The 25,704-nt window shown below is 44.9% G+C and overlaps 1 protein-coding gene across 4 annotated transcripts; it reads left to right on the plus strand.

Moving 5' to 3' along the window:
• Window positions 1-420: 420 nt before the first annotated feature.
• Window positions 421-18,500, plus strand: RPP14 (ribonuclease P/MRP subunit p14). Of its 4 annotated transcripts, none has more exons than XM_034956740.3 (6): window positions 630-1,019; window positions 4,670-4,767; window positions 4,867-4,951; window positions 10,862-10,938; window positions 11,262-11,340; window positions 11,787-13,521. In XM_034956740.3, the coding sequence occupies exons 2-6, from the start codon at window positions 4,691-4,693 to the stop codon at window positions 11,841-11,843; spliced, it is 375 nt and encodes a 124-aa protein (XP_034812631.1). In that variant the 5' UTR covers window positions 630-1,019; window positions 4,670-4,690; the 3' UTR covers window positions 11,844-13,521. The 4 variants fall into 4 exon arrangements, with proteins under 4 accessions (XP_034812630.1, XP_034812631.1, XP_034812632.1 ...); XM_034956741.3 differs by having other exon boundaries at window positions 648-785; XM_034956742.3 differs by having other exon boundaries at window positions 814-1,019; window positions 4,651-4,767.
• The last annotated feature ends 7,204 nt before the right edge of the window (window positions 18,501-25,704 follow it).

The following is a 25,704-nucleotide window of genomic DNA, read 5'->3' on the forward strand; positions in this document are numbered from 1 at the left end:
AGGGTGCAGTGAGCCAAGATGGCGCCACTGCACTCCAGCCTGGGCGACAGAGCGAGACTCCATCTCAATAAATAAATTATAATATAATGAAAAAAATGTGTAGAATGACTCGGGCGCAGTTGCTCACGTCTGTAATCCCAGCACTTTGGGAGGCCAAGGTGGGCAGATCACTTGAGGCGAGGAGTTCGAGACCAGCCTGGCCAACATGGTGAAACCCCGTCTCTACTAAAAATACAAAAATTAGCCAGGCATGGTGGAGCATACCTGTAGTCCTAGCTACTCAGGAGGCTGAGGTGGGAGAATCGCTTGAGCCCTGGAGGCGGAGGTAGCAGTAAGCCAGATCGCGCCAGTGCACTCCAGCCTGGGCGACAGAGTGAAACTGTCTCAAAAAAACAACGAAAAAATTGTTGAATGAATGAATGAATGCATGAAGAAATGGATAACTATGAAGCACCGTCCAAGGCGGAAAAAACCCGCCCTAAACCGCACCCCAAGCAAATTGCACACACGGCTTTCCCGGAGTGGACACCAGAGGGCGCTGAGCTCGGCCGCTCTCAGCTCCGGATCAGGATTCGCGCCTGGGTCCTTAGGAAGACGCCGCGTGGTGACGTCATATCCGCCTGGGCGTCACGCTTCGTGGGGCGGGACGAGGAGAAGCCAAACGTAAAGACACCAGGAGTTTCTCGGGCCCAGCTGTGGCTGCTGCCGGGGAGCCCCAAGCCTTGGCGGGTCCTTGCGGCGAATAGGAGTCTGGTCAGGCGTCAGGCCAGTCCGACGAAGAGTGGGTAGGTGGAAGCCCTCCAAAGAGCGGCGGTTGTCCGGGAGCCATCTCAGTTGGCCGCGACCCGGGCGCATGCGCGGGGCGGGCGGTGCGCCTTGGGTAGCTTGTCCTCTCCGACCCCGGGCGCTGAGGGCCTCTGTACGGCGCCGCGTAGGGTCTCGGCCGCAGAACGTGGCCGAGAGGCCCGGGCGAGACTTCGGGACCGTGTCCTGAGCGCTCTCCATGCGCCCGGCGCGAGGTGAGCGCTAAATAGTGGTTGTTGAAAAATATTGAAAGCCACCCAAGTGCTCAGCAGTAAGGAAATTGAGCTTTTTAAAGTGATTGATTTAGTCCAAAAATTGTACGTTGCACGCCCACTGTGCACGACCCAGTGTTTTAGGGCCTTGGGAAACAGCAGTGAACAAGATAGCAAGATTCTTGGAGTGGACTTTTGTTGGGATGGGGAGGGGAAGTACAGATAAAGATAAACGAGTTACATAATTGTCATAGAAAAAGGCAAATGCTACGAAGAAGAAAGCAGGGACGGGGCATGGGGGTGGGGTGCAGTGTTAGCCGAGAAGGGCACTGGGCCAAACCGATTGAGATTTGAGCTAAGCCAGGAAGGGGGCAAGGGTGTGAGTCCGGTGGCTGCCTGGAGGAAGATCTTTCCCAGCATGGGGAAAAGCTAGAGCCGAGGCCCAGCGGTGGGAGCGAGACTGGCGCGTGAGAAAGAGCTAGGCTAGGCCTGTGTGGTGGCGGGGATTGAGCGGAGGGAGAATGGCAGGACATGAAGTCAGAGGTGTAGAGGGAGCAGTCCTGCAGGTGAGGCAGAGCCTTGCAGGCTGCTCTAAGGACTTTGGCCTTACTCTGATTAAAACGGGAACCATAGCAAGATTTTGAGCAGAGGAATGATGTAGCTTGAGTAGATGTTAATAGACTCACTGGCCGCCGTAGGGATGGAGAAGCGGGGGAGTAGGGAGAATCCGATTTATTACTAATAGGTCAGATTAGGAGCATCCCTGCGCAGCCACTAAAAAAGACTGACTTTAGGCCGGGCGCGGTGCCTCATGCCTGTAATCCCAGCACTTTGAGGGGGCCGAGGTCGGCGGATCACTTGACGCCAGGAGTTCGAGACCAGCCTGGGCCAACATGGCGAAACCCCATTTGTACTAAAAATACAAAAGTTAGCTGGGCGTGATGACGTACGCCTGTAATCCCAGCTACTCAGGAGGCTGAGGAGCGAGAATTGCTTCGACCCGAAGCACTCCAGCCTGGGCGACAGAGTGAGACTCCATCTCAAAACAAACAACAAGACTGACTTTAAAGATGACGATGACAGTAACTTCGTGAGCCCACATCTGTGGAGAGCCTGGTGAACATATTTAATACCAGTCTGTACAAAATAATTTCCCAGGTATCCTCTCCTTTAATCTCAGAACAGCCTGCAGAGGGCATTGCTGTCATTTGTAAGTCTTTTTTTTTTTTTTATTGCAAAAAATACGTGACATAAAATTTATCGTAAGTAGCATTGAGTACATTCACAACGCTGTGCAGCCATCACCACTGTCCATCTCGTGAATGTTGTGTAAGTCTTCGTTTTACTGGCATCTAAGCCCTGGGCCTAATTTCACTCCCCTATTTTAGGCAGCCAGCTCCATCAAGGCAGTAACACTAAAAAACATTTATGTGCCAAGCAATGAAAGAAACAGATGAGGTTTCTTGTTCTCCCTGCCCTTCTAGTTAGGGGAGACTCTAGTGACTGGGAAAGAAGCATCTGGTAACTATTTCCGCTGTCCTGAAACCAAGGATTCTTTTGAATATATAGGCCTATACCACTATCACTTTTCTCTCATTTGAATACCTACTTTGTGTCATAGTATTACAGTATTTTTTGTTTGTTTGTTTTGGAGACAGGGTTATGCTCTGTCACCCAGGCTGGAGTGCAGTGGTACAATCACAGTGCACTGTATCCTTAACCTCCCAGACTCAAGCTATCCTCCCACCTCAGCCCCTGGAGTAGCTGGGACTACAGGCACACACTACCATGCCTGGTTAATTTAAGTTTTTTTTTTTTTTTTTAGTGACAGGGTCTCACTATGTTTCCCAGGCTGGTCTCAAACTCCTGGCCTCCCAAACTGTTGAGATTACAGGCATGAGCACCACGCCAGGCCCCAAAGTATTAATGTTTGTTGAATGGATTGGTAGATGTAGCTCCTTGACCCTGACTTCTTTTCTCCAGAGGTCATCATCTGGGAGTGGTTGGAACTGGGTCTAACCCAGAGTGGTTTTGAAATGCTGGTCCATAGCTCTGTGACCTTGGATAAGTCCCTTTCCTTGATTGGGCCTCAGTTTCCTGTTCCCTGTAGTGGGGGATCCATATATTAAACAAATAGACAATGTTAAGAGATTGCATAACATGGGGGCTTAACTTAGAGCAGGGTGTCAGAGAAGACCTTCATGAAGAGGTGGTATTTAAACTGAAAGTTGAAGGAGGAATAGGACCTATCCAGAGGGAGAGCAAGGTTGGCATGGAGCCAAGGAAAGGAACTGTCTACAGAGAGATGAGCATGTTCTACGTTCTTGAAAGTTCAGACCTTTTAGAAGCTGCATTGAGTGCCCCTTCCAGGAATCCCTCTTCTCAACCCCTGTGCTGTTTAAGCTCAGTTGTTCACAGATAGTCTTGCACAGACCTGGCTTTTGGACTGAGAGCAGGCAGACCCAGGATGGGAGGAGATGGCAGAACGACCATCCCTCATTCTTCTCTTTGTGTTCTGTGTTGACTGAGAGTAAACAAGAAGAGGACCTTCAAATCTTAGATTTTACTCCTTTATGTCTTTTCTTTTTCTTTGGATAAAGAGGCATCGTAACTGGTCTTGAGTGGGCTCAGAGTGGTTGGAATCTCTGGGCACCCTTGGGCAGATGTTACCTACGTTTACTAAACCTCTGTGTCATCTTCTCGAAAATGGGAATAATAATACCTCTTACCTCAGGAGCATTTTGAAGACAAGCTAAGGCATGTGAAATGTTTAGCAAAGAGCTGGGTGCTCATAAGGAAAATTGTTAGCCAAAATTATGTTTTTATGTTTTAAGTAAGAGTACAGTGATTTGGCATTTATAGAATATAGAAACTTATTTTGTATTCGTATGGGTAACCTTAGTTTGATCAGAATTAGATGAGTTACTGTGCTCAGAAGTCTTAAAAACCAAACAGGAGGCCAGGCACGGTGGCTCACACCTGTAATACCGGCACTTTGGGAGGCCGAGGCAGGTGTATCACAAGGTCAGGAGTTCGAGACCAGCCTGACCAATATGGTGAAACCCTGTCTCTACTAAAAATACAAAAAAGGTAGCCGGGCATGGTAGCACATTCCTATAATCCCAGCTACTCGGGAGGCTGAGGCAGGAGAATTGCTTGAATCCGGGAGGCAGAGGTTGCAGTGAGCCAAGATTGTGCCACTGCACTCCAGCCTGGGCGACAGAGCAAGACTCCCTCTCCAAAAAAAAAATAATAATAACAGGAAGGCCGGGCCTGGTGGCTCACACTTGTAATCCCAGCACTTTGGGAGGCTGAGTTGGGCAAATTGCTTGAGCCCAGGAGTTTGAAACCAGCCTGGGCAACATGGTGAAACCCTGTCTCTACAAAAAATACAAAAATCTGCTGGATGTGGTGGCACATGCCTATACTCCCAGCTACTCAGGAGTCTGAGGCAGGAGGATCACCTGAGCCTCGAGAGCCAGAGGTGGAGGCTGCAGTGAACTCTGATTGTACCACTGCACTTCAGCCTAGGTGACAGGGTGAGACCCTGCCTTAAAACAAACAAACAAAAAAAAAAATAGGCCAAATTCTCATCAAAACTCTGAAAAATAGCATGTGCATTGGTCATTTCTAGCCCTCTTGACTTACTGTAGGTGTGATCAGCACTGGAAAAGATGCCTGCCCCTGCTGCCACATATGAAAGAGTAGTTTACAAAAACCCTTCCGAGTACCACTACATGAAAGTCTGCCTGTAAGTTTAGTTTCCTAAGTTCTATTTTAGATTACTTTTCTAACATGAATCTGAATAGAATGAAATTTAATATGTCTTTTTTTTTTTCACTTTTTTTAGAGAATTTCAAGATTGTGGAGTTGGACTGAATGCTGCACAGTTCAAACAGCTGCTTATTTCGGCTGTGAAGGACCTGTTCGGGGAGGTATGGAATCACTTGGTAGATTGAACATTCCAAAGATCTTTGTAAGAAATACAGAAAGAGGCTGGGCGCGGTAGCTCACGCCTGTAATCCCAGCACTTTGGAGGCCGAGGTGGGCAGATCATGAGGTCAAGAGATCGAGACCATCCTGGCCAACATGGTGAAACCCCATCTGTACTAAAACTGCAAAGATAAGCCGGGTGTGGTGGCAGGCACCTGTAATCCCAGCTACTCGGGAAGCTGAGGCAGGAGAATTGCTTGAACCCGGGAGGCAGAGGTTGCAGTGAGCCGAGATAACGCCACTGCACTCCAGCCTGGCAACAGAGCGAGACTCTGTCACAAAAACAAAATCGAGAAAGAATGCTTTTCAAACATCAAAAAAAAAAAAAAAAATTATACAACTCTGTATTTTTAAATTTTTATTCATTTATTGTAATAAACACATTTGTATTCCTTTTTTTCCTCCTTCATCCTCTCTACCCTCCTACCCTTCCCAGCCTCTGATAATCACCAATCTACTTTCTATCCTCATGAAATCTACTTTTTGTTGTTGTTGTTGTTGTTTTTCTTTGAGATGGAGTCTTGCTTTGTTGCCCAGGCTGGAGTGCAATGGCACATTCTCGGCTCACTGCAGCCTCTGCCTCCCAGATTCAAGGGATCTTCCTGCCTTAGCCCCCCTGGTAGCTGAGATTACAGGCACACGCTACCATGCCCAACTAATTTTTGTATTTTTACTAGAGACAGGGTTTCGTCATGTTGGCCAGGCTGGTCTTGAACTCCTGACCTCAGGTGATCCACGCGCCTTGGGCTCCCAAAGTGCTGGGATTACAGGCACGAGCCACTGTGCCTGGCGAGATCTGCTTTTTTAGCTCTCACATATGAGTGAGAACATGCAACAGTTGTCTTTCTGTGCCTGGCTGGCTTCACTTAACAAAATGGCCTCCAGTTCTATTCATGGTGCTGCAAATGACAGAATTTCATTCTTTTTTATGGCTGAATAATATTCCATTGTAATATATACCACTTTTTTTTTTTTATCCATTGATGGGCACTTAAGTTCTATATTTTGCCTATTGGGAATAGTACTGCAATAAATATGAGAGTGCATATGTCCTTTTTTTTTTTTTTCCCCACCTTGGCTTCCCAAAGTGCTGGGATGACAGCATGAGCCACTATGCCCAGCTGCACATGTCTTTTTGAATTGATTTCCTTTCTCTTGGATTTATGCTCAGTAGTAGACTTGCTGGATTAAATGGTATTCTATTTTTAGTTTAGTTTCTTTTGTTTTTTGTTTTTGAGATGAAGTCTTGCCGTGATGCCCAGGGTGGAGTGCAGTGGCATGGTCATGGCTCACTACAGCCTCAACCTCCCAAGCTCAAGTGATTCTCCCACCTCAGTATCCCGAGTAGCTGGGACCACAGGCATGTGCCACCACGCCAATTTTTTTACTTGTAGAGACGAGGTCTCACTATGTTGCCCAGGCTCCTGGCCTCAAGCAATCCTCCTGCCTTGGCCTCCCAAAGCACTGGGATTACAGACATGAGCCACTGCACCTGACCTATTTTTAGTTTTTTGGGAAACCTCCATACTGCTCTCCACAGTGGTTGTACATTTACATTCCTCCCAGTAGTGTGTGAGGGTTCCCCTAGAGATTATTTTATTTTATTTTTATTTATTTATTTTTTGAGACAGAGTCTCGCTCTGTCACCCAGGCTGGAGTGCAGTGGCACAACCTCCGCACCCGCCCCCCCGCCCCTCCCGGATTCAAGTGATTCTCCTGCCTCAGCCTCCCGAGTAGCTGAGACTACAGGTGCCTGCCACCACGCCCAGCTAATTTTTGTATTCCCCTAGAGATTATTTTAAAACTGTGTTTGAAATTGCAGAAGTAAACTTTCAGAAGTGATGAATTTTGTTGGGTTTATTCTAATATGCCTTCTGTTTGACAAGGAACACGTTAGACAAATGATTGTTGTAGCACAGTGCTACTCAAAGTGTGGCCTAGACTGGCACCTGCAAACTCTGCCCATCTTGAAGAGATAAGGAATTTGCAGCAGAACCACTTTTAATGAGAAAGTCTCCTTATGGGCCAGGTGCAGTGGCTCACTCCTATAATCCCACCTCTTCGGGAGGCTGAGATGAGCAGATCACTTACGGTCAGGAGTTTGAGACTAGCCTGGCCAACGTGGTGAAACGCTTTCTCTACTGAAAATACAAAAATTAGCTGGGCATGGTGGCGCACGCTTGTAGTCCCAGCTACTTGGAAGGCTGAGGCAGGAGAATTGCTTGAACCTGGGAGGCAGAGGTTGCAGTGAGCAGAGATCACGCCACTGCATTCCAGCCTGGGCAACAGAGCAAGACTCTGTCTCAAAAAAAAAAAAAAAAGGGCTGGGCACGGTAGCTCACGCCTGTAATCCTAGCACTTTGGGAGGCCAAGGCAGGCAGATCCCAAGGTCAGGCGATCGAGACCATCCTGGCTAACACGGTGAAACCCCGTCTCTAATAAAAACACAAAAAGCCGGGCGCAGCGGCGGGCACCTGTAGTCCCAGCTACTCGGGAGGCTGAGGCAGGAGAATGGCATGAACCCGGGAGGTGGAGCTTGCAGTGAGCCGAGATCGCGCCACTGCACTCCAGCCTGGGCGACAGAGCGAGACTCCGTCTCAAAAAAAAGGCTCCTCATGAAAAAAAGATGAACTGAACTAAACATGGTGATTAATGATACTGTTGGTTTATATTCTGATTCAACTCATTATTTTGTCATAGACCAGCATTTTAAGCAACTTTGAGAACAGAAGTAGAGAAGCAGAGTTTCAGAAGTTGAGAGAAGACAGGATGCTCAGGAAATTATTTTGTGGTTCATATAGTCTGTCAAATCAAAATATGCTAAGTACCTCATCAAAATTTAAAACTTTTACTCTGCAAAAGACTCTTAAGAGGATGAAAGGGCCAGGTGCAGTGGCTCACAGCTATAATCCCACCACTTTGAGAGGCCAAGCAGGTGGATCACTTGAGCCCAGGAGTTCCAGGCCAGCCTGGATATCTGGTGAAACCCCATCTCTACAAAACAATTTGAAAAATTGAGCTGGGTGTGGTGGTGTGCACTGATAGTCCCAACTAGTCAGGAGGCTGAGGTGGGAGGATTGCTTGAGCCCAAGAGCTCAAGGTTGCAATGAGTGGTGATCACACCTCCATGGCTGGGGGTAGGGGTGGGAAAGGATGAAAAGATGAATTACACACTGGGGGAAAATATTTGTAAACCACGTATCCAACGAAGGACTATAGTGTCTAGAATATATAAATGACATTTGGCCTGGTGCAGTGGCTCACGCCCGTAATCCCAACACTTTGGGAAGCCAGGGCAGGAAGATTGCTTGAGGCCAGGAGTTCGAGGCTGGCTGTGGTAAACTATGATTGCACTACTGCACTGCAGCCTGGTCAACAGAACAAGACCCTGTCTCAAAAATAATAACACGTGGGGCGTGGTGGCTCATGCCTGTAATCCCAGCACTTTGGGAGGCCAAGGTGGGTTGATTGCCTGAGGTCAGGAGTTCGAGACCATCCTGGCCAACATGGCAAAACCCTGTCTCTGCTAAAACTATAAAAACTAGCCGGGCGTGGTGGCACATGCCTGTAACCCCAGCTACTCGGGAGGTTAAGGCAGGAGAACCACTTGAACCTGGGAGGCGGAGGTTGCAGTGAGCTGAGATCACACCACTGCACTCCAGCCAGGGTGATAGAAAGAGACTCTGTCTCAAAAAAATAATAGTAATAATAATAAAAAAGAAGTATCAAAACTCAACCAAACAATTCAATTAGAAAATGGGCAAAAACATTAACAGACATTTTGCTAAAGAGAATGTGTGGTTGGCAAAGAAGCACATGGAAAGATGTTTAACATTAGCCATTAGGGAAATGCACATTAATGACACAATGAGATACCACTGTGTACCTAGCAGAATGACTGAAATAAAAAATGACAACACTAAGTGCTAGCAAGAATGCAAAGAAACTAGATCACTCATACACTACAGTGAGTATGTCAAATGATGCAGCCACTCTGGAACATAGTTTGGCAGTATTTTTTTGTTTTGTTTTGTTTTGTTGAGATGGAGTCTCGTTCTGTCACCGGGCTGGAGTGCAGTGGCACAATCTTGGCTCACTGCAACCTCCGCCTCCCAGGTTCAGGCGATTCTCCTGCCTCAGCCTCCCAAGTAGCTAGGACTACAGGCACACACCACCACACCCAGCTAATTTTTTTGTATTTTTAGTGGAGACGGGGTTTCACCATGTTGACCAGGATGGTCTCAATCTCTTGACCTTGTGATCCGCCTGCCTCGGCCTCCCAAAGTGCTGGGATTACAGGTGTGAGCCACCACGCCTGGCCAGCAGTATCTTTAACAAACTAAACGTGCATCTGCCATAGAACCCAGCATTAGCACTCCTGGGCATCTGTTCCAGAGGACTGAAAACTTAAGTTCACACAAAAGCCTGTACATGAATATTCATAGCAGCTTTATTTTTAATAACAATGAAACTGAAAATACCCCATATATCCTTCAATGGGTGAATAAACTGTGGTACATTCCTACTATGGAATATACTCGACAGTGAAAAGGAATGACCTATTTAGACACAATATGAATGAATCTCCAGAGAATTATGCTGAGCGAAAAAAAGCCAATCCCAAAACATGACATACTGGGTGTTTCCATTTATAGAAGACTCTTGAAATACTATATATAATCTGGAAAAAGGTTAGTGGTTGCTGGGGTGAGGAGTAGGGGAGGAGGGGTGGGTGTGGCTGTAAAGGGTAGAATAAGGGAGTCTTATGATGGTACAGTTCTTTATCATTGATTGTGGTGGTAGTTATATGAAGCTACCTATGTGGGAATATTACATAGAGCCACACACAGGTATAAATATGAGTAGACATACAATTGGTAAAATCTGAATAACCTCTGGTTTGTACCAATACCAGTTTTGTAGTTTTGCTACTGTACTGTAGTTATGCAAGACATTGACATTGTGGGAGGCTGGATGAAGAGTGCATGGAACCTCCCTGTACATTTCTTTTTTATTTATTTATTTATTTTTGAAACAGAGTTTCGCTCTTCTTGCCCAGGCTGGAGTGCAATGGCACGATCTTGGCTCACCGCACCCTCCGCCTCCCAGGTTCAAGCGATTCTCCTGCCTCAGCCTCGCAAGTAGCTGGGATTACAGGCATGTGCCACCACACCCAGCTAATTTTGTATTTTTAGTAAAAATGGGGTTTCTCCGTGTTGATCAGACTGGTCTCAAACTCCCGACCTCAGGTGATCCGCCCTCCTTGGCCTCCCAAAGTGCCAGGATTACAGGCGTGAGCCACTGTGCCCGGCCAATCCCTGTACATCTCTTTGTGATCCCTTGTGAGTCTATAATTTTTTTAAATACAAAAATTTTTTTAAAAATATCCCTGTGTGTACCTGTGTGTCAGGTAGAAAACCTCGTTCCTGGGGTTTATATAGCTGCAAACAAACAGACATGGCCTCTGCCACATGGACTAATGTCTTGGTTCTTGTAGTAGGAAAACATGTTAGACAATTAGTGACAAGAATAAAGGGAATTATGAAAGAGAAAGTATGGTGTCCTGTACAAGAAAGAACATAGCAAGCTGACTTTGTCTCATCTTGAAGATCAGTCAAGGAACAATTTAAATGAAGGCTCAAAGGATGAGGGACATCAGCCATATGAAGAGGTGTAGGCAGAACATTCTAGGCAGGGGGAGCTGTAAGTAGGCAACTAAAGTGCCAGCACCATTAAATAAAATACTGCTTTTGTGGAGGAGAAAAGCTCAAAACTCATTTGTTGTCAAAAGTTGACAAGCATTCAAGAATAATGGTGAGAATAGCCTGCTAATAGCATTATTCCATATGCAGGTTGATGCCGCCTTACCTTTGGACATCCTAACCTATGAAGAGAAGACCTTGTCAGCCATCTTGAGAATATGTAGCAGGTATGACAGAGAGTGGGAAATTTCTAGTATAACAGGGCAGAGAGACCGGTGGAGCAAAAATGCTCTCTTCTGAGAATGAGAGTAATTTTTTTGTTGTGAACTCTGAGCAGCTTTTGGGAATTTAAACGGGGATGAATATGAACATTCATCCACCAGAAACTTGTACTCTAGAGAGGGCAAAACTTACGATTTGGTTACAGCTGTAGTTTTCCCATTGATGGTTATAGTTGCAAAGTCAGAAGTGAATATTTTAGAAACCTTAGTTGAGGTTCATTTTGTTCTCTGTCTATGACACACTGTGTATTTTCTTGATCTTTCTGCAGTGGTCTTGTCAAATTGTGGAGCTCTTTGACCCTGTTAGGATCCTATAAAGGCAAAAAATGTGCTTTCCGGGTGATTCAGGTAAAGACTATTCCCTCACATATTCCAAACAAGACTGAGTGATGGGTCAACTGCTTCTTAATATACACAACTCATTTTTGTGCTTGCATAAATGTAATATGGTTAAAATGATCTAAGTAGGGGAAAATAAAGGACTTGATTGTTTCCAAAAATGTGAGACAGAGCACTTAGATGTTAAATTCTGTGGGAGATGTTTTGGGATAAAACTTGCAACCCTGTGGTTAAGGCTTACTTTTTTTATTTAACACTTAATGCCTTGTGTGTTATATATTGGTACGCTCTTTTTGAGATGTGACCACTCGTTATCGAAGGCTTCCTCTCGGGATGCTCTGTAAAATGCTCCTGCATCAGCTTTGTTTATCCTGTAAAACTGGGCATGTTTCCCCATTGCCCTGTGCTTCAGTGTGGTTTCTCCCAATGCCTTAACCTTTTTCTTTCTCTTCTAGGTTTCTCCATTTCTCCTTGCATTATCTGGTAATAGTAGGGAACTAGTATTGGACTGAATGAATAGTCTTCCATTTTGGAAATGTTCGTCCACTCTCATATTTATTTTTTGGTGCCTGCATGTTTGAAGACTGAAGCAGGCTAAAAGCTCTTGATGAAATCTGAGGGTGCTGAAGATGTTCCCACTAATTTCCAGCCATCACCTTTGGTGGGGTGGGCTTCGGAGGACAGTCTGTCTGAACCTGCCAGTGGTGACCCTGCAGCACTTTCAGCATATGCACATCAAAGTTGGAGACCGCGCTGAACTTAGGAGGGCCTTCACACAGACGGATGTGGCTACCTTCTCAGAATTAACAGGGGATGTCAATCCTTTGCATTTGAATGAAGACTTTGCAAAACACACCAAGTTTGGAAATACAATTGTACATGGAGTTTTGATCAACGGACTTATCTCAGCTCTCCTGGGAACTAAAATGCCAGGACCAGGCTGTGTATTTCTTTCCCAGGAAATTAGCTTTCCAGCCCCTTTATATATTGGAGAAGTTGTTTTAGCTTCTGCAGAAGTGAAAAAGCTGAAGCGGTTCATTGCTATTATTGCAGTGTCATGTTCTGTAATAGAAAGTAAAAAGACTGTTATGGAAGGCTGGGTTAAAGTTATGGTTCCAGAAGCTCCCAAATCCTGAAATACATGTTTTAAAGATGCAACCTCAAACACCAATGCTGTTGTTAAAGAGCCTATGGGGAATTGCTGCTTTTCACCAAAGAATGGTTGATAGGCCCAGAAGCCCATCTTAGTTAGGGGAAGGGAGCAGGAAGAGGGTTGTTCAAATGCCCACTTTCCAGTTTGGCCTTATGCTTCATGCAGACTTGAGTGTATGCAGGATTTCATTATCTGCCTGGGTTTTTTGTTCGTTTGTTTTTTGTTTTTTAATTCAAGAAGTAGGCTGGGCCCGGTGGCTCATGCCTGTAATCCTGGCACTTTGGGAGGCTGCGGCAGGCGGATCACTTGAGGTCAGGAGTCCAAGACCAGCCTGGCCAACATGGTGAAACCCCATCTCTACCAAAAAAAAAATGCAACTAGCTGTGCTTGGTGACTTGGCCCTGTAGTCCCAGTTGCTTGGGAGGCTGAGGTGGGAGAATTGCTTGGGCCTGAGAGCTGGAGGTTATGGTGAGAAGCTGAGATTGCACCACTGCACTGTAGCCTGAGTGACAGAGCGAGACCCTGTCTCAAGAAAGAAGTATTGGGAAGGTTATTTAAAGACTACTTTTAAATCAGGCGTGGCAGCTCACGCCTGTAATCCTAGCATTTTGGGAGGCTGAGGCAGGCGAATCACTTGAGGTCAGGAGTTCAAGACCAGCCTGGCCAACATGTGAAACCCCATCTCTACTAAAAATACAAAAACTAACCGGGCATGGTGGCGGGCACCTGTAATCCCAGCTACTTGGGAGGCTGAGGCAGGAGAATCTCTTGAACCTGGGAGGTTGCAGTGAGCTGAAATCACACCACTGCACTTCAGCCTGGGCGACAGAGCAAAACTCCACCTCAAAAAAAAAAAATTCTACTTTTAGAAATTCAGACCTAGATAGATTTGCATTTGGATACCAAAGCCCTACCTATAGCCATGTGGAAGCAGCTTGTCACTGTATTTTAACTGTGTAACAATTATTGAAGGCAAAAATAGAAGTTGGGTCATCTTTGAACACCTACCTTTTATCAATGAATATTTTTAGACTGTTCTTCAGTATCTGAGTCAGAGTTTATTGTAATTTGTTATTTACACCAAGGTGGCATCTTAGTCTACCTTCAGTGAGACTTGCGTTTCAGGGGAGGGGCGTATGTGCATCCTCGGTCTCAGTTATGTAAACGGTCTGATCTGTAAAATAGTGGTAGCACATGCCACGTGGGATAGTTGGTGGAGATGATAGATGGAGTTAAGCACAGGGCCCAGCCTGTCAGCAGTAGCTACTATTATTGTTGCCCATTTCCCCTGCAACTGAGGTGAGAGGTTTTTCTGAGTTTGAAGCTGACTGGCCCACAGTTAAACGTAACAGACCAGTTTTTCAGGGTGTCAGCCAACCTCTATTAGTGTTCTTAAGTACAGTTTCTGTTTTAAAAGTTCAGATTATTCCTTGAAAATTTGGATCTACCTCCCATTATTATGAGTAATACATGCTTATAGTAAAAAAAAAAAAAAGAAAACTTGTAAGAAATAAATATTAAGAAGATTATGGAGGCCAAATTCTTAAGACTTTAGGGGCTGGGGTCAGGGAGGTTATATTGAAGGGGAGATGTGCCTAACATGTTAGTACTAAATGGCCATCCCAACACAGCCAACACTTTTGTTTCCCATTTTTTTTTGTTTCCCATTTTTTAATAAAATTGAGATATAATTCACATACCATAAAGTTCACCTTTTAAAAGTGTACAGTTTATTGGTTTTCAGAATATCCACAAAGTTGTACAACCATCACCAAATCAATTTTTTATAGCATTTTTCATCACCCCCAAAAGAACCTCCCATTAGCAGTCAATCCATTTCTCTCCTCCAGTCTTCGGGAATCACCAGTCTACTTTCTGTCTCTATGGGTTTCCCTGTTCTGGACATTTCATAAAAGTTCATACAATATATGATCCTTTGGAACTGGCTTCTTTGATATAGCATGTTTTCAGGGTTCATCCATGTTACAGCATGTATCAGTACATCATTTTATTTTATGGCTGAATAGTATTCCATTGTATTTACCCATACATCAGTTGATGTTTGGATTATTTTCGCTTTTGGGCTGTTAAAAATAATGTTATGAACATTATAGAAGAGGTTTTTATGTGCACAGGTTTTAAATATATATATATATTTTTTCTTTTCTTTTCTTTTCTTTTTTGAGACGGAGTCTTGCTCTGTCGCCCAGGCTGGAGTGCAGTGGTGCGATCCCAGCTCACTGCAAGCTCCTCCTCCTGGGTTCAGGCCATTCTCCTGCCTCAGCCTCCCAAGTAGCTGGGACTACAGGCGCCTGCAACCACGCCCGGCTAATTTTTTGTATTTTTAGTAGAGACGGGGTTTCACCGTGTTAACCGGGATGGTCTCGATCTCCTGACCTCGTGATCTGCCTGCCTCGGCCTCCCAAAGTGCTGGGATTACAGGCGTTAGCCACTGTGCCTGGCCGACAGGTTTTAAATTCTAGGAGTGGAATTGCTGGATCATGTAACTTTAATATTATAAAGAATTGTCAAATTGTTGTTCAAATTACTATTGGGCATGAGGTGGTATCTCATTGTAGTTATGATTTCCATTTCTCTAATGTCAGCCAACACATTCAAGACAATCTATGACAGAATTTTTAATTTTTACCCAGAGAGCAGCTGAACAGACAACTAGAAAGAATTATTCTAGGCCAGGCGTGGTGGCTCACGCCTGTAATTCTCAGCACTTTGGGAGGCCAAGGCAGGCGGATCGCGAGGTCGAGGTCAAGAGATTGAGACCATCCTGGCCATCATGATGAAACCCCATCTCTACTAAGAATACAAAAAAATTAACTGGGTGTGGTGGTGCGCGCCTGTAATCCCAGCTACTCGGAGGCTGAGGCAGGAAGATTGCTTGAACTGGGAGGTGGAGGTTGCATTGAGCTGAGATCATGCCCCTGCACTCTAGCCTGGGCAACAGAGCGAGACTCCGTCAAAAAAAAAAAAAAGGATTATTCTAGTCGCTAGAGGGCAGTGTTGTGTATAAAGTTAGTACTTTAAAACTTTAATACTGTATTATACCATACACTAGTTTTCGAAGGTGGAAGACAAGACCAAAATCAATGTGGGGAGCAAGGATACTGTTCTTGTGAGTTTCAGAATGTGCAGCATGTGCAGGCTGAGATCCACATGAAGAAGACATTTATAGGTGAATCACTAGACATGCTGAAAATGTGTTCAAATGGCAAAACAAAATGGGGAACATGAGGCACAAATATACGGACTTGAGGCCAGGACTGCTTGCTCCTGCAGAACTCATTCCCTGGGATTTAGCAGCAGTCTTAAAGTTAGGTCCATAACTGGATTGGGATGTGATCATTGATACTGATAGCCACCATTTTTTCAATGCCTGATGAGTTGATTTTCTACATTAATGCTAATCCTTGAAACAACTGTGTGAAGTTAACATTATCTTGTTTTTAAGTAGGATAACTGACTTGCCCAAGGTTGTTCAGCGAATAAGCAGTACAGCTGGGATTCAAACTTGGGCCTGCCTGGCTCCAAAGCCTTTCCTTTTTCCATCACTCTGTGGGTCTTAGGTTCCTGTAGGAACCAAGGGAAAACTTCCCCTTTGCCCTCTGAAGGTTCACTGAAAAATCAACTGAGAAAAGGCAAATTAATTGGAGAAAAGGCATACCAATATATTAGCTTGCATGAAGGGGAGAGCTACAGAGTGATTACCCCCCAAACCCCCGCCCAATAGGGTTTAGAAGCTTAAATACCACCTAAAGGTTACAGAAAGAGTGTGGGCTTGGATCAGTGGCATAACAGGTTCGGGGAGCTGGAGAAGGGGAAGGCTGGCTAGCAAAGGTGGTCTTGTTATGTAAATGAAGCCCCACAGGTGGCAGCCCTCAAAAGAATAGATGGTAAATGTTTTAGACCTTTTTTGTGGTTGTATGAGACAGAGTCTCGCTCTTATTGCCCAGGCTGGATTGCAATGGCACGATCTTGGTTCACTGCGGCCTCCGCCTCCCGGGTTCAAGCGATTCTCTTGGCCTCAGCCTCCCAAGTAGCTGGGATTACAGGCATGTGCCACCATGCCCAGCTAAATTTTGTATTTTTAGTGGAGATGGGGTTTCACCATGTTGGCCAGGCTGGTTTCGAACTCCTGACCTCAGGTGATCTGGCCTCCTCGGCCTCCCAAAGTGCTGGGATTACAGATGTGAGCCACCATGTCCAGCATGTTTCAGACCTTTAAAGTGTCAGACTAAGTTAATCTTCCCGAGATCCAGACAAGGGAAGGCCTGGCTGCATCAAGCAGATTCTCTGCAAATGCAAGTTTTCTCCACAAAAGACAGCTTTGCAGGGCTACTTCTCTTGGCTCTCTGAACAGCCATCTGAAAATATGACAAATATATTTTGGGGTGAAATATTTTTATTTCCCTCATTCGTGTTGCTGGAACTGGAGCACTGTCAGTTTCTATAATAGCATCTTACATGGCATTAAAATAATTGGAATCATTCTATAGCAATCTTTTTGCTTTCGGAATGTTCTGGATCTTATTCCCCGCTAGAGTTGTAGCGTTTTCCTAATACTATTAGTTGAAAGTCTTCCACCCATGCATATCACCTACACATTTTCTAAGCCGACATTCAGTGATTATTTGTCTTCACCGAAGAATGGCTTAAAGGGTTAAAGATGAAAAATATAGGGTACGGAAGGGATGTCAGATCTGAATGATAGTTGATTTATACTGTGTAACTTTCAAAAGTAGCTACTCAATGTGAGCATTTCCACTGTTTTTTGTTTTGTTTGTTTTCTGAGACAGAGTCTCACTCTGTCTCCCAGGCTGGAGTTGCAGTGGTGCAATGACTGCAGCACCTCCTGAGCTTACACAATCCTGCCTCAGCCTCCTATATAGCAGAGAACAGAGGTGCACACCACCATATCTGGCTTATTTTTTGATTTTTTGCAGAGATGAGGTCTCACTTTGTTGCCCAGGCTAGTTTCAAACTCCTGGGCTCAAGCAATCCTCCCACCTTGGCTTCCCAAAGTGCTGGGATTACAGGCATGAGCCACTGTGCTCAGCCTTCATGTTCACTTTTTTAAAATGTATGTATTTTTTGTAGAGATGTGGGTCTCACTGTGTCGCCCAGGTTGTCTCGAACTCCTGGTCTCAAGCGATACTCCTGCTTTGGCCTCCCAAAATGCTGGAATGAGCTTCTGCATACAGAGTTCCACATTTTTATGCTCCCTGAGTCATGGTCTTTGTCTACAGAGAAGTAGACAAGAAGTTATCAGTACTTCTCTTTAAATAGTAACTTGTCATTTTTATCCAGAGTCAAGATTCTCAAACCACACGTGCTTTGTTAAAGCTGGCTATAAGGAAAACTGGTTGCTTGGCTTTTTCATTGAGTCTATACAAACTGCTCAAAAGAATGACTCTTAATGAAAGCCTGAGTGACCCTCAAATTAGGAAATTCTCTCCCAGATAATTGAGAAGTGGCCTTGACTGTACCAGGTCACACGTGGAAATAAGTACAAAAGTAATGACTAAAATAGGCCAAGTTGTCCGAGCACTTTGTACATAGGGGTATTATACGACTGCAGATTGTGTGATGTTTAATTGTCACAGAAAGAGATACTCGTTTTAAGCACTTTTAGCCTAATGTACTGGAAAATTGCTTAATGGATTTTTATATTCTATTGGAAACATTTCCATATTGGTGAAATGCCACTCATTCCTTTTTCTGAGGAGCAAATCTTGAGTAGCAATGGGAAGAAAGCTTGGCAACAGCCACCATTTGTCTTGTGGACCTGACATGCTTATTCACCTAGAAAAAGAAGAAATTGCTAAATGCACACTGATACCTCTTAGGTAACCACAGGTTTTCATTTTGTGCTGAATTATTAGTCATTTTTCCTTTATGTTTTTAGAGTATGATTCAGAGACCAATTTATTCCCAAAGAAAATTGCCATTACATCTATTAAGTTTTCATATTAAAACATTTTCTACCAAGGGATGACTGTCACTCTGAGCAACTGTGCCACTGTGAATGCCTCATGTGTCGGCATAGCTTATTATCTAGCTCTGAGCAGAATGGGAGTGCTGCTGAATTAGTCTTGGTCCACAGGTATCTCCAGTGTCCCAGATGTTTCACCTCCTTTGTTCTTATCTTTGCTTTTATTTTGGGTTACAAACACAGCAGATAAATTAATTCGCAGCATCTTCAGAGAAACTGTGGGTTAGAGCAGAATCACCAACTAGAAGAAACCATTTAAATTCAAAAATCATAAGGAACCCAGAACCAATGTTAACACTGCATAAATACAACAAGATTAATAGGAGGCCCCACAGTTAATTCCTAAGGTGGTTCTTAGCTGTAAAGCAATTCAAATGACCTGCTTATAAACCCTGGGCAAAAGTCCCCTGTGATGCGGTGGAAAATATCAACACGTAAAGGAAATAAGAATGACTGTGAGTTGAGTTTTGTTGTTTTAGATCCAGATCATGAATATTTAAAGAAATAAAAGCATTCTGAGTTGGGAGGCCATGCTACTTAGGAAACACTGAGTTTTTCACAAGCTTCTATGATTTGATTTTGTAGAGTAGTTGCCAGGCCTAAGGAGCATCCTTGCTAAAACTCATTATCTTCAGTCAATCTGGGCAAACATCAAGTTGTTAGACAAACAACCTGTGGGCCATTTAAACATTTGGCAACAGTGGGAAATATGTGTGTGTGTGTATATATATGTATATATATATATTTTTTTTTTTTATACATATATATATATATTTTTTTTTTTTTTGTGAGCCCTGAGTAGTTGTATGTGTGGCAAAAGCTGAGGTTCCCTCTTTCCTCATTAGCCTTAGGCAGCCTGAGACTATAGAAAAAAAACCGATTTAAATTAGATCAGCTCCGGCCTTGGGGTGTTTCCCCATGTTCAGCCTAAGCCATTTCTTTTCTATTCTTTTTTTTTGAGACAGGATATGGCTCTGTCATCCAGGCTGGAGTGGAGTGATGGGATCACGGCTTATTGCAGCCTCGACCTCCCTGTGCTCATGTGATCCTCCTACCTCAGCTTCCTGAGTAGCTGGGATCACAGGCATGTGCCACCATGCCCGGCTAATTTTATGACTTTTTGTAGAGATGGGAATCTCACTATGTTGCCTAGGCTGGTCTCAAACTCCTGGGCTCAAGCGATCTGCCTGTCTTGGCCTCCCAAAGTGCTGGGATTGTAGGCATGAGCCACCATGCCCAGCTAAGCCTTAGCCATTTCAAATGCCAGGTGGATATCGAGGCTGTCTTGGGGTTTGAAACCTGGTTCCCCATGGATCATGGATCCAGTTTAAGTCCAGTGTCCTCAGAGGATCACTGACAAGACACTGATTTGGGTAGATAAAAATAAATCATGAGGCTTACCACAATATTTACTTTAAGGGGCCCACTTCCCAGAAGAATTCACAGAGAAAGGGAAAGTCTAGACTGAGAGCTTGTCTCTGGCTTCATTTCATCAAATACCTGATTTCTCACTTTCAGTTTCCTTTCCTTAGTAAGGAAAACTAGATAAGGCTGTTATTGTATGACCTTTGCAACTCTGACCTTCAATTCTAATTCCTTTTCTGTTCTCTTCCCTTCCAGGGAGAAAAGTATTTGAATTCCTTTCCGTTGAACAACTTTTCTCTCCCTGTACGGTTCATCTGCTGATTTCGTTTATTTTTAATTTTTATTTTGTTTTAGAGACAGTCTTGCTTGGTTGCCCAAGCTGGAGGCCAGTGGCACAATCATGGGTCACTGCCACCTCAGCTGGGCTCAAGAGATCCTCCTACCTCAGCCTTCTGAGTAGCTAGGCCTACAGGCATGCACCACCACACCTGGTGACTTTTTAAAAATTTTGTAGAGACAGGCAGGGCACAGTGGCTCAAGCCTGTAATCCCAGCACTTTGGGAGGCCGAGGTGGACGGATCACGAGGTCAGGAGATCGAGACCATCCTGGCTAACACGGTAAAACCCTGTCTCTACTAAAAATACAAAAAATTAGCCGGGTGTGGTGGCAGGCACCTGGTCCCAGCTGCTCGGGAGGCTGAGGCAGGAGACTGGTGTGAACCTGGGAGGCGGAGCTTGCAGTGAGCCAAGATAGCGCCACTGCATTCCAGCCTGGGTGACAGAGCGAGACTCTATCTCAAAAAAAAAATTTTTTTTGTAGAGACAGGGTCTCACTATGTTGCTCTGTCTGGTCTTGAATTCCTAGCCTCAAGCCATCCTCCCGTCTCAGTCTCCCAAGGTGCTAGGATTATAGGTGTGAGCCACCATGCCCTGCCTCCTTTTTTGGTTTGTTCACACATCCATTTGACAAATATTTACTGAGCACAAACTCTGTGCCAGGAACTGTCCCCAAAGAGACTCAGGAGCCCTAAAGAGGCAAGCCCCCACACCTGGCCGTGATTTCCTTTATAACATAAGAGCTAATACTCTGCATTCTCCCTACCAGCCTGTCTTCCAGGTCATTGCCTACATTAGCGCATCCAGTCCTCCCAATGATCCTACAGAGTGGAGGCTATCATTATCTTCATTCTGCAGACGAGGAGCTGAAGCAAAGAGAGGTCAGGCTGCCAGTAAGCTGTGTAGCCGGTGTGAACGCAAGAAGTCACCTGGGAGCTTAGGCCCTTAACTATGACCAACACTCCAGCTTCTTCCTCAGGCTTATGAGGGCAGCTTTTTGCCTAGTTTTTGAATCTCACATTCTGCCTTTTTTTCTCTCCCATCTGCCTACCTTCCCCTCTCCCTCCCGACTTCCCCACTTATCTCCCTCTTCTCATTCTCATCACTCCCTCACTACTTTTTTATTTTATATTTATTTATTTTTTTTTTTGAGATGGAGTCTTGCTCTGTCACCCAGGGTGGAGTGCAGTGGCACGATCTCGGCTCACTGCAACCTCTGCCTCCCGGGTTCAAGCGGTTCTTCTGCCTCAGCCTCCCGAGTAGCTGGGATGATAGGCACGTGCCACCATGCCTGGCTAATTTTTTGTATTTTTAGTAGAGATGGGGTTTCACCATATTGGCCAGCAGGCTGGTCTCGAACTCCTGACCTTGTGATCTGCTTGCCTTGGCCTCCCAAAGTCCTGGGATTACAGACGTGAGCCACTGTGCCAGGCCTTTTTGTTTTGTTTTGTTTTGTTTTGTTTTTGAGATTGGAGTTTCGCTCTTATTGCCCAGGCTGGAGGCAGTCGCATGATCTCGGCTCACTGCAACCTCTGCCTCCCGGTTCAAGCAATTCTGCCTCAGCCTCTGCCACCATGCCTAGCTAATTGTGTAATTTTAGTAGAGACAGGGTTTTTCCATGTAGGTCAGGCTGGTCTCAAACTCCTGACCTCAGGTGATCCACTGCCTCGGCCTCCTAAAGTGCTGGGATTACAGACGTGAGCCACTGCTCCTGACCCCCTCATTACTTTTACCTGCATGTTATTCATGTTCCCCTCCTTGAAGCAGCAGAGCCCAGGCCAGATGTGTGTGTCAGTGGTCACTGTGATCTCAGAGGGGCTCCTCCGAGGGAAGTATCTGTTCCCTTGCAAACGTCCTTAACTGTCAGGAGCCTGTGTAACACAGCTGGGGATAGAAGGGTGCGGAAAGGCTCCTTTCCCCACCTTTCCTGTTGAGCCATCTCCTCCCCAGCCCTTCACACATCCTACTTTCCAGTCCTGCAGCCTGCATGGCTTTGCAGTGCCCAGGGCTTCCATAAACCCCTGAACTAGCCTGTCACTGCATGTCCACGTTGTTTTCTTTTCTTTCTATTTTTTTTTTTTTTTAGCAGGGGTGGGGAGTGATGGGTACAGGGTCTCACTCTGTTGCCCAGGCTGGAGTACAGTTGTACCATCATGGCTCACTGCAGCTTCAATCTTCCTAGGCTCAAGCTATCCTTCCACCTCAGCCTCTTGAATAGCTGGGACTACAGACATGCACCATCATGCCTGGCTAATTTTTTCTTTCTTTTTTTTTTTTTTTTTTTTGAGCCAGAGTCTCGCTCTGTCGGCCAGGCTGGAGTGCAGTGGCACGATCTTGGCTCACTGCAACCTCCACCTCCCGGGTTCAAGCGATTCTCCTGCCTCAGCCTCCCGAGTAGCTGGGATTACAGGGGTGCATCACCACACCCGGCCAATTTTTGTACTTTTAGTGGAGATGGGGTTTTGCCATGTTGGCCAGGCTGGTCTTGAACTCCTGACCTTAAGTGATCCACCCATCTCAGCCTCCCAAAGTGCTGGCATTACAGGCATGAGCCACCGTGCCTGGCCTTTATTTTTTGTAGAGATGGGGTCTTGCTATGTTGCCCAGGCTGGTCTTGAACTCCTGGCCTCGAACTGTCCACCTGCCTCAGCCTCCCAAAGTGCTGGGATTACAGGGGTGAGCCACTGAGCCCGGACTCATTGTTTTTCTCGTTCATGTAGGTAAGCAGCTTGATAGACGATGACATCTGTCCTGTTTGTTTTAACTCCCCTGTGCCTGACATAGTGTCTTGTATCTAGTATTCTGCAAGGAATTTGCTAAAAGATTGAGTGAAATGGGCCGGGTGCAGTGGCTCATGCCTGTAATCCCAGCACTTTGGGATGCCAAAATGGGCAAATCATGAGATCAGGAGTTCAAGACCAGCCTGAAACATGGTGAAAACGTCTCTACTAAAAATACAAAAATTAGCCAGGCATGGTGGCAGGTGCCTGTAATCCCAGCTACTCGGGAGACTGAGGCAGGAGAATTGCCTGAACCCGGGAGGTGGAGGTTGCAGTGAGCCGAGATCGTGCCACTGCACTCCAGCCTGAGCGACAGAGCAAGCCTCCATTTTGGAAAAAAAAAGATTGAGTGAAATGTTCTTTCTCCATATCCTGCTATCCAAATCTCACCCATCATTAAAGGCCCCTCTCAAACCCCAGTTCTTCCATGAACTGCCCCATAACCCAGTCTAGTGCCATGACTCTTTTCTTTCTTATCTTCTCATGGTACCCAGAGCCTCAATTTCAGGACTCAGTATAGGCTGTCTTGGAGTCACTGTTTCTGTGACAATCTTTCCTATCCTCCTTAAAAATTATTGGATGAAAAGGAGTCTGCTTCTTTTCCATTTTGTCCTCTACAGGACCTGCAATATTGAAAGTCTTCAAGTACCACTTACTGACTTTGAAAAAAAATCACTACTGTGATCATTTGTCAAAAACATACGCATGAAGATTGTCATCCGCCAATCACATAATCTTAAATGAAAAAAATCTAATTTGTAAAAGTATGCAAAATGCATTTTTCAGAGCATGTGAAATTTCTTGTAAGGTATGAACTATGGACAAGTTGGTTTCTCTTACAAAAGCATTTGGACTGTGTGGACAGATTACAGAGAAAATGGAGCTAAACCCCAGAGAAGCCTTCTTCCTGTTACTGTCATGACTTTATCTTATGGAAGCAGTTGTCAGAGCACTGGACTCCAGTTGTCTAACATTTTTCCCCCAATCATACAAGTTAAATACAGAAAAGCATACAGAAGAAATCATCATGATTCTGCTTCTTAGAGGCCCACCGTTCATATTTATTTATTTATTTTTGAGACGGAGTCTCACTCTGTCACTGAGGCTAGAGTGCAGTGATACGATATCGGCTCACTGCAACCTCCACCTCTTGGGTTTAAATGATTCTCCTGCTTCAACTTCCCGAGTAGCTGGGATTACAGGTGTGTGCCACCATGTTCTGGCTAATTTTTCTCTAAAAGTAGAGACAGGTTTTCACCATGTTGTCCAGGCTGGTCTCAGACTCCTGACCTCAAGTGATGTGCCCGCCTCGGCCTCTCAAAGTGCTGGGATTACAGGTGTGAGCCTCTGTACTCAGCCCATATTTTGATATATGTTCTTCTGGTGTTTGTCCTATAGATATGTTGGGATTATATGGATGCTAAATTGCTTTTTTCATTTACTATTATATCAAGAGCATTTCTCAAGATCATAAAATATTCTTTAATCATGTGACTTTTTATTTATTTATTTGTTTGTTTGTTTGTTGAGACAGGGTTTTGCTCTGTTGCCCAGGCTGGAATGCGGTGATGCAATCTTGGCTCACTGCAGCCTCCACCTTCCGGGTTCAAGTGATCCTCCCACCTCAGCCTCCTGAGTGCCTGGGACTATAGGCATGCACCACTTACCCTGGCCTGATTTTTAACATTGCAAAAAATTCATGATTGTACCAAGATTTGTCCAAAACCCAACTGTTAGTCATTTATCCTTGCATGCTATTTTTTTTTTTTTTTTACTGATCTCTGATTATTTTCTTAGGATACCCTCCTAGACGCAGAATTACTTGGTCATAGGATAAGAACATTTTCAAAGCCCTTAATACATATTTGTTTTAGCTCCTTGTACTAGGTCTATTACATAGTAGGTACTTAGCAAATAATTGTTGAATGAATGTACGAATGCCCTCCAGAAAGGTGGCGCCAATTTATACTCCCACCTGCAGTAAGAGAAAATAGCCTTGTCTTGGTCAGTCCACATCACAATAGGAGTAATGATTATAGCTGGATTTTGGTTTCTGTGACTCTGGCAGAGAAATAATCTATTTGCCTTAAAACAAAGAAATGAAAGTAAAAAGTTGAATCCTCCCTAAATGACATATGGTTTTGCTTTAATAGACTGCTGCTTTTAAACACACTGGCACAAAAGTGGAATGGAGGGAGAGTTCTGATTATTTTAGGGCTGAATCATGAAGGTCCAGGATTCCTTCTTCACATCTCGCTCTATTGGATCTTGGCCCCTGGGACCAATCTCATGGCTACTTGACTCAATGGGGCTGCCCAACGATCCCAATAAGCTTGAGATCTGGAGAAGGGACCCTTTATATATGATGTGGGCCTTTCCTGTGATGTCAAATTTTGGTGGTGGTGGTGGGATTACCAAGAAACTTTGTTCCCTTATCTGAAGTGTAGAAATTTAGTGGAGGCAAATTTAAGAGTTAGGAACCTTCCATTCTGTCAACTGTAGGGGAAGGAGGAAACTAATATTGACTTTGTTTTGTTTTTTTTTGTTTTTCCGGAGACGGTCTTGCTCTGTTACCCAGGCTGGAGTGAAGTGGCATGATCATGGCTCACTGCGGCTTCAACCTCCTGTGCTCAAAAAATTCTCCCACCTCAGCCTCCTGAGTAGTTGGGACCACAGGTGTGAGCCATCATGCCCAGGTATTTTTAAAATTTTTTTGTAGAGACGGGGTCTCA

The sequence above is a fragment of the Pan paniscus genome, chromosome 2 (genome assembly GCF_029289425.2).
Source record: "Pan paniscus chromosome 2, NHGRI_mPanPan1-v2.0_pri, whole genome shotgun sequence".
NCBI lineage: Eukaryota > Metazoa > Chordata > Mammalia > Primates > Hominidae > Pan > Pan paniscus.

What these genes read in the sequence shown, in the direction of transcription:
- RPP14 (XM_034956739.3), top strand. Translation starts at nt 424, where the DNA reads ATGCATGAAGAAATGGATAACTATGAAGCACCGTCCAAGGCGGAAAAA. An exon ending in ATCTTGAGAATATGTAGCAG is followed by an intron (nt 10,939 to 11,261) that starts GTATGACAGAGA and finishes ATCTTTCTGCAG; the next exon opens with TGGTCTTGTCAAATTGTGGA. An exon ending in GTGCTTTCCGGGTGATTCAG is followed by an intron (nt 11,341 to 11,786) that starts GTAAAGACTATT and finishes TTTCTCTTCTAG; the next exon opens with GTTTCTCCATTTCTCCTTGC.